The sequence below is a fragment of the Frankliniella occidentalis genome, unplaced genomic scaffold (genome assembly GCF_000697945.3).
Source record: "Frankliniella occidentalis isolate FOCC.00 unplaced genomic scaffold, Focc_3.1 Scaffold292, whole genome shotgun sequence".
NCBI lineage: Eukaryota > Metazoa > Arthropoda > Insecta > Thysanoptera > Thripidae > Frankliniella > Frankliniella occidentalis.
Window position 1 is genome coordinate 339,843 of NW_026267418.1, and position 10,512 is coordinate 350,354.

The 10,512-nt window shown below is 45.3% G+C and overlaps 1 protein-coding gene and 1 long non-coding RNA gene across 2 annotated transcripts in view; both read right to left on the reverse strand.

Moving 5' to 3' along the window:
- LOC127750945 (uncharacterized) overlaps positions 1–4,765 on the reverse strand; it is a 23,650-nt gene extending 18,885 nt beyond the window's left edge. Inside the window, exons 1-2 of the mRNA XM_052273686.1 lie at positions 4,458–4,765; positions 2,485–2,596 (exon numbers count right to left, since the gene is read on the reverse strand). Coding sequence (XP_052129646.1) covers positions 2,485–2,589 — 105 coding nt within the window. The 5' untranslated portion in view covers positions 2,590–2,596; positions 4,458–4,765. The remainder of the gene's footprint in view (positions 1–2,484; positions 2,597–4,457) is intronic.
- A 2,357-nt stretch (positions 4,766–7,122) lies between these two features.
- On the reverse strand, positions 7,123–9,452 carry LOC113212962 (uncharacterized). The gene is made up of 3 exons (XR_008011909.1): positions 9,288–9,452; positions 9,054–9,199; positions 7,123–7,339 (listed from the first exon to the last, which is right to left on the reverse strand). It is a non-coding gene; the product is annotated as an uncharacterized LOC113212962 (long non-coding RNA).
- Between the last annotated feature and the right edge of the window lie 1,060 nt (positions 9,453–10,512).

The window sequence follows — 10,512 nt, forward strand, 5'->3', positions numbered from 1 at the left end:
TTATTCTACTTTGGAAGTGACGTCAAAATTTTGAATACTCAGATGGAGTGCCTCTCAGCCTGGCTAACAAATAACCATCTGTTTATGAACCACAAAAAGACCACCTGCATTATCTTCTCAAAACCTAGCCAAAAAAGCGATATAGACCTGGAAATTCAAATTGATGTTGACACAAGCAGGCCCGCCCTTCCGCCCGAGGGGGTATTCACTTCAGTAATAGCCTGTACACGATTAATGTAGTACCCTGTAATACTCAGTAACACCCGGTTATACCTTGTCATACGCAGTAACACCCTGTAGTACGCAGTAATACCCGGTAATACGCTGTAATACCCTGTAATAATGTGTACCACTGCTGAACCTCACTTAGCCAGAACGTTACAAAATCAGTTTGTCGTACAAAACTGCAATGGATGATAAGACGGGACATATAGATTTCTTTCTGGGCGACCTTTAATTTTAAAGTATTTCGTTGGTTTGGTGTTTGGATAATTGTGCTGTGTGACAATATCTGATAGTCTGAACCCCTGTCACCGCACCCGACTGGGAATCCTTAGACCTTTATCTTTCTGGTTTAGCAGATGATTGTGGAATTTCGACCGTTTTATCGGATTACTTTCACTTCTTTGTTTTACACCGTTTTGGGCCAGATAATCGTTTACTATTCAAGGAGGACAGAAGTGTGCATGTTCGTTGAAGACGAATATCTTCGTGCACATTTTTGAGCGTCCCGACTCGGGTGTCAGCGCCGCAGGCCTAGGTAGATGTATGCCAGGCGCGTCGCAGTGTAACAGTGATTCGTGAGATATCGCGAAGCCTGTTACGCGAGACGTGATCTGGCGTACATCTACCTAGTAGTATAAATATTGTTTAATTTTGTCACCTATTAATAGTGCCGGCGGTAATGGAGACTCTACCGGAGGATCCAGAAGAGACGGCGGTGTATGAAGAAGGAAAATTGAGCTCGTCCAGCTTTAATGCCAAAATTTTCTACTGTTGTACCTGAAAATTGTTTTTTCTAACTTTAAAATTACATTTTAAATTTACCTTTTGACAAACTGGTACATACATAATTCACTAAAATTAACCTCAGATTCGTTTTTCCTGGTTCGCATTAGTCGGAAACGATACCCGTCGCGATATTTTGCAAAATTATCCCCCTGCCCCTCTCCCCCACCCCCTTAAAATCAAAAATGGTACTCCGTAATGCAGTGGCAGTTAAAAATTCCAAATCCCTACCCCAGAATTAGTCGGAAACGACCCTACACATGACTTTGGTCGAAAAATAATAAAAACGGTAGATTTCGTCAAATTTTTGAACATTTGTGGTTCAAATTGGGTCAAAAACCATTTTTTTGGAAAAACAAGTTGCACATTCGGAATCAGCACCCCAAAAACAGTAGAAGTCGACACTGACATCACGAACATCGGCCAAGCCGCAGAAATTTGAATTTTAGGGGGTGGGGGGTAAAAACCACCCCTAAAATCCGATCCTAAGGGATAAAACTTCGAGAGCTTCGGGCAAAAATGTTCTAATGGGTCTTGACAACAAGTGTGCCAAGTGGCTTGCTTTCATCACAATTTGCAGTTTTGGTTTGAGATATCAAGGTGTACCGCCTGGGGGTCTTCCTCCAGAAACTCACACCCCCTCCACCCCCGAAAACTACCGCCTCCAGCCCGCCCACCTGGGTGCGAGAGGGTGCGCGGAGCTCAGCGCGAAATTTCAAATGCGAAACGCTCAATTCACCTAAGAATGCATGGTGACGCTGCACTAGTGTTACACAGTTGCTTAGCCATTATGCCCCACACCCTGACATTACTCCGCGTACCAATAACTCGCGCGGCTGACCTCGTACCTCTGATGTATGACGTACCTAACCAGATCTACTCGCATCCCAACGACCCCTATATTTTTGATTGCGGCTGGCCCTGCCACGGCAGAACCGGCCATTACTTCTTGACGAATACCTCCCCACTGTGGCGAATCCAGGATGACGTGTTATGACTCGCTGCAGGGGCGGGTCCAGGCTGACGTGTCCAGAGCCGCCGCGCCCGTAACTTGTACGAACGTGTGCCTCCATCCACAGGTTATGTTAGGCCCCGTCACTTACGCCCCTCCGCCAATCCTCGTTAGGTTATGTTAGGGGTTGATAAGACCCACTCCTCGGGCGATCCTCGATAGGTTGTGTTACACCCTGTCACTTTCGCCTCTCCGCCTATCTTCGATAGGTTAGGTTGTGTTTGGGGATGATAAGATAGGGCTAAGATTTTGTTAGGCTCTGGATAGATGGCACAATGGGGACCCGGCAGATATTTGTGTGATTGAAGGTCGACTGATGGTGAAACAAAGTTCGAATTTGAAAGACTATGAAGACTGCTTTGCATGCTAATAAAGTGCCTGTAACACCTTAGTTGACTTAAAATCTCTAACCTTTGGTTCGTCCACAGTTAACAAGAATTGTTTACATATTTTATTCAACTTACGCCTAGAGCCCCTGAAGCGACCGAAATACGTGTCAAGGAGATGGATAGGCAGACCCAAACAGCCAAGAGACCTGTCGTCATTGGCACACAGGTAGAGAAACGCATGAATGACCTGGAAGGTACAACGAGGCGCTTGAAATGCACAGTAAAACAAAATGCAAGAAGCAACAGAACATTTGTACAATGTGAAAAATTGTCGGGTCGGGTCGAGGAAAGTTTTCGTAAATTTTGCACACGTTTAATAGTTTGACTTGATAGAAGAGGACTAGAAAGTGTTGAACAATAAACAAGTTCAACAATGGGAGGTGTCTCATGTGGAAATACCTAGACATGTGCGCCGCCGTTGCGCCACCGTTGCGCCGCCACCTACGATTTTCAGCGCGCCGCCGTCGCCGGCAAAAAATTGTCGGCGCGCCGCCGCGCCGTCGCCGACCATATCATCGGCGGTAGCGTCGGCGTAGAGGGTGTAAAGGGTCATTTTCGATTCTCAAACCTAACTTGGGGACGCCGGGTGGGTATACTGTTAATTGGGGGTGTAAAGTCATTGTACGCGAAAGGCGTGTAGCACCCAAAACTGTACGCCTTTTGGCATGTAATGACTGCACGCCTTTCGCGTACAGTGACAGCACATCTTTGTGTAAATGCTAGGCAAAACCCGTGAGTTAGTCCGGGCCAATGGCTGAGGGTGCACAGAAACCAAACGCCCTACTCAAGCTTCCGAAGCAGGGTAAGAGTGCCGAAGGCCCTATGGCATTACTCACCACCAGCAACCGCATAGGCAATTCCACTAACAAAGATGCGCTGTCACTGTACGCGAAAGGCGTGCAGTCATTACATGCCAAAAGGCGTACAGTTTTGGGTGCTACACGCCTTTCGCGTACAATGACTGTACACCCCCTATGAACAGTGAGGCAACCTGCTTAGCAGCTCAAAATTTTATAGCAGGTAAACAATTTTATTCGAATCCTGCGAAGAATAATTGGCACAAAATTCTGGTGAGCTAGAAGTCGTTAGGCTATTTTATGAGAAGGCAAATCTGACCCCCGAAATCGTTGAAAGGTGCAATTTATTTGGGTTTACGCCGGTTACGCCGCCGACGACTACCACATCGGCGTGAACGCCAGCGGCACCGCCGTTGGCCAAAATTAGGCCTCACGCCGCCTTGCTCGGGATATGGCGATTACCGATTCGGATTCCTCTTGAAAAGTAGATTAAAAATCACCAATAAAAACTTGAGAAATTGTGCCTGGGTTATCGTCAGAAATTGCACAAGAAATGTGGAAATACCTTAAAATAAAAAAGTTACTCGGTCGCTATAAATGTGGTGATTACAGATACGGATTCCCCGTAAAATAACCGGGTTTACAGACTCTTCCAGAAGGAGCGTGGTGCCTTGAGGAAAGGGCCCAGCATATTTTGGAATAATTTTAAAAATTAAGCAGATGACCCAAAGTTTCAGTGCTTGTACAACACCTATTCAGCCCCTGGTCCTCCCCCTAACGATTAATGTATCAATTTAATAGAATTTCTTCCGTTTGACGACAAAAATACCTTGAGTTAAAGGAAACATCGATATGCAAATTGAATGAAGTAACAAAAATTGGTTGCTGAAGGGAAATTTTCTTGAATCAAGGCTAGAAGACCATTCTGGTAAGCCGAAAAAGAAGAGGAGAAAGAAGAAGCAAAGGTACCGTTTAGGGCTGATAGGGCCAATTTGTGCTTGATTTGATGTCTGGAAAATGTCACATTTGCCATTAGAAACCATTTTGAACATGTACGAGTTGTAAAATGCTGTGTTAGAAGGTCCATTAAGTCATAAAATATCTGTTTGCTTCTTCCTTTTCTCCTTTTTCGGATTAGCCCAATGGTCTGTTGAAAGGAAATTCCATGCTTTAAGGAAATTCCTTGCTTCAAGAAGATTCCATCTCTCAAGAGAAGACGTTGTTAAAACGGTGTGGATAACAATCAAGTACCGGAGAACCGTGGGCTCCGTGGGCTGATTCACAATATGCTCCTACTGTTGGCTAGCGTGTCCCTACGTGATGAGGCGATGCGCGGTGGGAGAGTTGAAGAGCTCGGGAAGGGGTAGGGGCAAGGGGGAGGGGCGGGAGGAGGGATGGCAACGGCAACTAGTCGTAGCCTAGACCAGACAGCTTTGATTCAGGATTCAAAGACATGTATTGCTGCCGAGCTCATAGTCAGGAAATTTCAACAGCTTTGTCCTTTGCGATAACCAGCACGCTACCAGCGAGCTGACTGTGCAGTTCTGACACGCACACGAGCAGTCCTTGCAAATACACTTTTATTCTAGGTATGGGAAAGGTGAGGGCACACCGTGAAAAAAACCTGTAATTTAACAGAAAGTGTTTAGCTAAGTTTAAAGCCCGGTGGTGGTGTAAGCTGCACTGAAAACCTCAGTGCATGAATGTCGCTCACTTAGGTGAGCGAATATTTTTTACTCGTTCTTTACCACCTCCTGCACCTACTCAGTGGTAGCGGAACGAGTATAGACTATTCCGGCGGGAGCGCGGAGAAGACTCCACGGAAGAATAAAAGGGATCGCTATTAGCCGAGCGGCGCCCCCTCCACTATGGGAAGATGGTGGGGGACGTAGACATAGAACCTGCTCGGGATATCATGGTTAGGGAGACTAGCAGGATGATGGACATCCTGTATACATCTGTTGCGGGAGGTCCTTGGTATGCCAGTGCCAGTGGCAGCAGTGTGCCGTGCTATATTTTGCCGACAGATAGCGATAGCGACGCGATCCTCGAAAGTTTTTTCGTTTTTGCGTTAAAATGTACGAAATAATAAGTATTTAGAAAAGTTACGTTATTCGCGTTTAAAGCAAGGGGCATGAAGCCGAATTGCACTACCAATGTTGACTTGCATGCGCAATTTCAGATTTTATGTGATGTCTAATTTAAATCTCGGGGATCATCCGCATACCTCTCTTATAGACCCCTCGCCAAATGTGATGTATACTTGTGATCAAGTGATACATCACATGACTGCCATAAATAATTTTTGTGAACTCTATCAACCTTGACCGAGGTATCCGGGACCTTCTGGATGAATATAATTAAGGTTCAAATAAGAAACTCATCGAACCTCAGTTGACTTTCAAATATTGTCATATTGTTTTACATAAAATGATGGTCAGGTCCTGAAAGTTCCTCCTGGGGACGTTCCTTCCGGGATGTGACAATCACCTTCCACTCAGGACGTACTGGTGGGAGGTGCTTATCTTCTGCTCAGGGTCGATGTTGTCATTTTTCATGTCATAATGCGCATCATTTAAGGCATTTTTTAACTTAAAAATTAATATCCGACTTAGTACACATTTATAAGTACGTGATCTTAAGAACACATAAGCTCTCTAAAAGCGGGAGTGTGATTCACACACAAACATTTTATGTTTTACTAATTTGGCACTGACAACAATGTGCGTGGCAGTTTTGGCATTTGCAAAACCATCCGTACTTTGTGCTAGACGTCCCCCTTTGCCACCAGAACACGAGTCCGGTGACGCAACTACCACTAAAGCCTTGGATGTGTTGTAATTTAGAAACGGGTTCTTGTGACGTGCGTGTTGCCTACCTTCCCCGAATGAAGGAGTTAAAAAGTGTCACATGGCCGACCAAAAGTCATAAGCCACCGTACATAACAAAAACGGTCAGCCTTATGATGTAAAAGTAAGTCCTCGCCAGTTTACACTTATAAAATCTCGAGAAGGGGTCAAAATGACCCCCTCGGGCCTTCTAAGTATAGGTTGTAATATCTTCGAAAGTTCTTGTCACAGAGACCTCCTATTATGCGTCCAATCGTCTTTCGCTGATACATAAGAAGTCGGAAAGTGATGACCGCTCAAAAAAATAATTCGTTGTTCCTTTGGCAATTAAAAATCAAAAGGGGTCATTTTGTCCCCTCCGGTCCTTCTGGTGTTAATAGTATTCGCTAATCGCTCAGCCAATCAACTTTTATGCATTGCTATGTACGTGTTTATATTTGTTAAAAAAAATCATGAAATTATTCTAAATTTTGTCTGATCATGTGCATTATTCCGCGCGCACAAATTGCCACCTATGACATTTGCGAAAAGCACTTTTCGGTAGAAGAGTAGGCGTCGAACAAATGTTAATCGAGATGGGAAAAACCTTCTTTTATTATATTTTAATTATCCAATGGGACAAGCCAAGAGGTCACATTTCCCTGAATGCTTTCAGGACCACTCCATGGCTCTTTGGTCCCAGGTGGAGCCAATCTAAATGCCCGTCCTGTTTGTACCTGCAGTCAGAGTTTGTGCGCTGTTTGTAAATTAACATTTGTAGTAAAAAATATTTTTAAAACACGTTCTATATGAGACCTGTGTTTTTTTTTTGTTTTTTTTTTAATAAAATTTTTCTCTGCTCTCCTTCGAACTCGATCTGTCTTTTTATGACACAAAACGGCCCTTAAAATCCCAGGTCGCTGGCTCAATTCGTTCTCGAGTGATCGTGATACCAGACAAACAGACACAGACAGACGCGAAACTTGTTGATCATCACTGGAATAATAGGCTTCGCTAATCGCTCAGCCAATTAGCGGTCGATGTTGTCATTTTTCATGTCATAATTTTTTGCAGTGTAGAGGAGAATATTTTCAAGATAAATCTTGTTTAATTCACAGGTAAACAGAAAGCGTTTGGATTACAACTTCATTTGTTCAGGAATAGTTGTAAGTCGGTGAGTACTTCTTTCCATACATCTTCATACGCTGTATCTGAGAGAACAAAATCACGGTGTTTGAAGTCCTTTCGAGGTGAGAAGTAAAATTTCTCCACGTTTCGAAGGCTATTTTTTAATAACATCATATCCTGTAAACAAGCACCACAAATTAACGACGCTGGCTGCAAGAAGGGGGAAGGGGGGGTTCTAGTGTATTTTAGTTTACTTTTTAACTTGGCTGAAATGGATGAATATGAAACAATGGTTAAGTTGACAATCTTTCATCATAGATAGATTATTGATTAACAATAATACTCTCTAGAATTGTGCCGTAGTATGATGGAACTGTCAAGCGATTGTCAAGACAGTGTCGAAAAACAAATTAGAAAGCAAAGACAGATACCGTAAAACAAACTAATATGTACCACCCTCTTAGAGAATTCCGGTGGCAGGATTAGTGAAGACTTATGGCAACAGCAAAAGCCTATTGCGCATGCGCGGGCTACGGTGGTGGGGGGCGGCTAATCAGCCACTGTTCCTGGGGCCGCAGTCCTACCCATGGGTAAGGGTGTTTCAAAAAAAAAAGTAGATTCGGTGGAGAAGTCGATTTTTCGGTGCGCCTTGGCTTTAAGAGTTCAGCGACAAAAATCCGAATGAAATCGGACCTGATTTACCAAGTGCAAACTAGGGTGGAGTGAAAATCTGGGATCTTAAAAGTCGAGATGGATTATTGTACTTCAAGATATCCTACAACTAGCTGCAGGGTCGATTTGGAACCATCGGAGGCCCTTAGGCCCCTGCAGAGGGGCTAAAGTGAGATCTTCAGGGCTAAAACACCACTTTCTGACCTCCAGGGGTCAATCTAAGGGTCATTCGGGAAACGGCTATCTCTTAAAAGGTGCGGAATACATCCAAGTAAGTACCCACGAAGTTTGAACCCGCTGCGCCATCGAGTCCTGTGGCGATGGGACGGTTGGGATTCTCGAGTGCTGGCCGAGGAGCGCTCGAGACCCGTCGGTAGGACTGCGGTTCTTAGAAACCGTGGTTGTACATCACGACGTGTGCCGCCGCCCACACTGGCCCAGGCACCCCCACCCTAGCTTGCTCATGCGCAGTAGGCTTTTGTTCTTCGAACGAGTCTTCTCCAAATCTCCTGCCGGACTACTTTATACCTATGTTAAACTTCTGCTACACTTGCACAACCACTGAGTTGTCGCCCAACTTTGTCAGGAACACAACTAAGTCGTAGTACGAGTCGAGCAAAGCGAAACAGAGAAAATGAGGGTGCTCCACTTCAACCCGCATGGCCCATATAAGACTGTCATACGGTATCGAAACTGTAATCGTAGGCAAATCCCGAAGTGATACTACTTCCATTAATTGTCGGTCGATGGCCAATTTACCGTCGTACGACAAATATCGTTTCTCAATTAAAACCTATATTTATTTAGCTTCAGTGGAAGCCATTGTTTTCTAGCATATCGTTTGGGTACAGAACTTCACGACCTCGACATTATTCATTATCCCATTGCCCGATTCCTCACATTTATTCATTTGTGTTGAAATATCATAATAATTCTGAATTTTTAGTCAAATCATGAAATTTTATTGCAATTCTGAAAACTCTGTTATTTTAGTCTTCAAATTTCAAATTATTTTATACGTGTAGGGCTAATTTGAAAGCGTAGGTTTAGTTTTGCGGTGTAAGCTATAAATTTTTTATATTTTGTTGGTTATAACTGTCACTTCGTTATTTAACTAGACTTGCAGGGAGGTAGTTTGCGCCCACTAGATTGCTTTTTCAAAGCAGATGGGTGGTGTTAAAATCAAACCTGATTGCTGTAAAGCCACCACTTAATTTACCTCAGATGTACACCAGCTGTCATCATCGCCATTGTACATATAAATTGGCGTCCCAATATGAGAAAGCTGATAGTTGGGCGGCGTATCTTGTCCGTATCTTAATCGATTTTTGGTGGCTCCATAATTGTACTTGCGGAAGCCAGACCCTGCAATTGGGAAGATTAAAATTAGAAAATTGGGAACTGCTTTGGGAAGGTGTAGGTTATGAACTATGTATTTTCTAATCATATTTACATTTTCGGTCACCTAGCTGAGCAAAGTGTATTATTTGATCGAATGAACCTCCAGCAGGGAAGAAAATAGCTATGTCGGGCAACTGTAAATGGAAAAATTAAAGTAGGCAACATGAAAAACCAAACTCTGTGCTCAGCAAACTAAACAATACTTTCGGACAAAGTTTAGCGGAAAAGGGGGCTGCGTCGGGTTTGGGGCTAGATCATAAATATGGTCGGCTCGGTTCGGCTTATGTCAAGCCGCCGTCACCGGGAGGCCATCGGCTGCTCGACAGACTTCGCAATACGCATCCTGGACCCCGCTGTGGTGCATTTACAACCGCGCATGTCAACGCGCCGCTGACAGGCTGGGACCCTGTTCGGCTTCGCTCGGCCGTGCTCGGGGGCTCCTTCGGGTCCTGGCTGGACCCGAGCGAGCGAGGCCACGCCCGGCTGAACCCGGCCGCATAGTCGAAGCCGGGGCCGGCCAAGGACTAAAACAGTGCGAAACAAGTGCAAATAGTGCATCGCAGTGCATTGTAGTGCATAGTAGTGAACTGTAGTGCAGTGCAGTGTAGTGCTCGGCTCTGTGTCCCTTGGTGTAGCGTGTTGTTGCCCAAGGCTTGTAGTGCTCCGTAACCCAGTGTTGTGCTTTGTAGTGGTGTAGTGAAAGTGCAACGATCAGTGCAATGCGTAGTGCAAACTGACCTAGAGTGGCACGCCAGGAGGCCACGCTACCCCCGAGTAGTGGTAACAACCCGCTTGGTATTCCCTCTCGCACCACCAAGGCCCGGCGGTTTGGTCCCCCGCCACGCCCGCACTGAGCTGGGCAGCCCGGAGGAATCATCTGTGGAAGTAGCTGGATCGGCGTAGGTGTGCGCCAGGCCTGGGGGTGGGGGACCTACGAGTGCCGAGTCCCAGCGTTTGGCATTCCCTCCCGGGTAGCGTCCCCACGCCGAGCCAAGCGACACCTGCCACCACCGCCTCCCCCCGCATCCACGGCTGAGACGAACGCTTTATTTTACTATTTTTATTTTTATGCACGCATGAACAGCACCCCCCCCCTCCCCCCTCCTCATCGCACATGGCCCAGCGCCCGCCACGCAGTTTTTGCTGAGCGAAGCGAAGCTCACTCTGGGAAATTTTAAGCCAAAACTTTCCGTCATCCACTTCACATTAAGCTATATGATTGTCCGACATGCTTTGACTTAAAAGTAACTGCTCCGCATACCATATTCTTATAATAT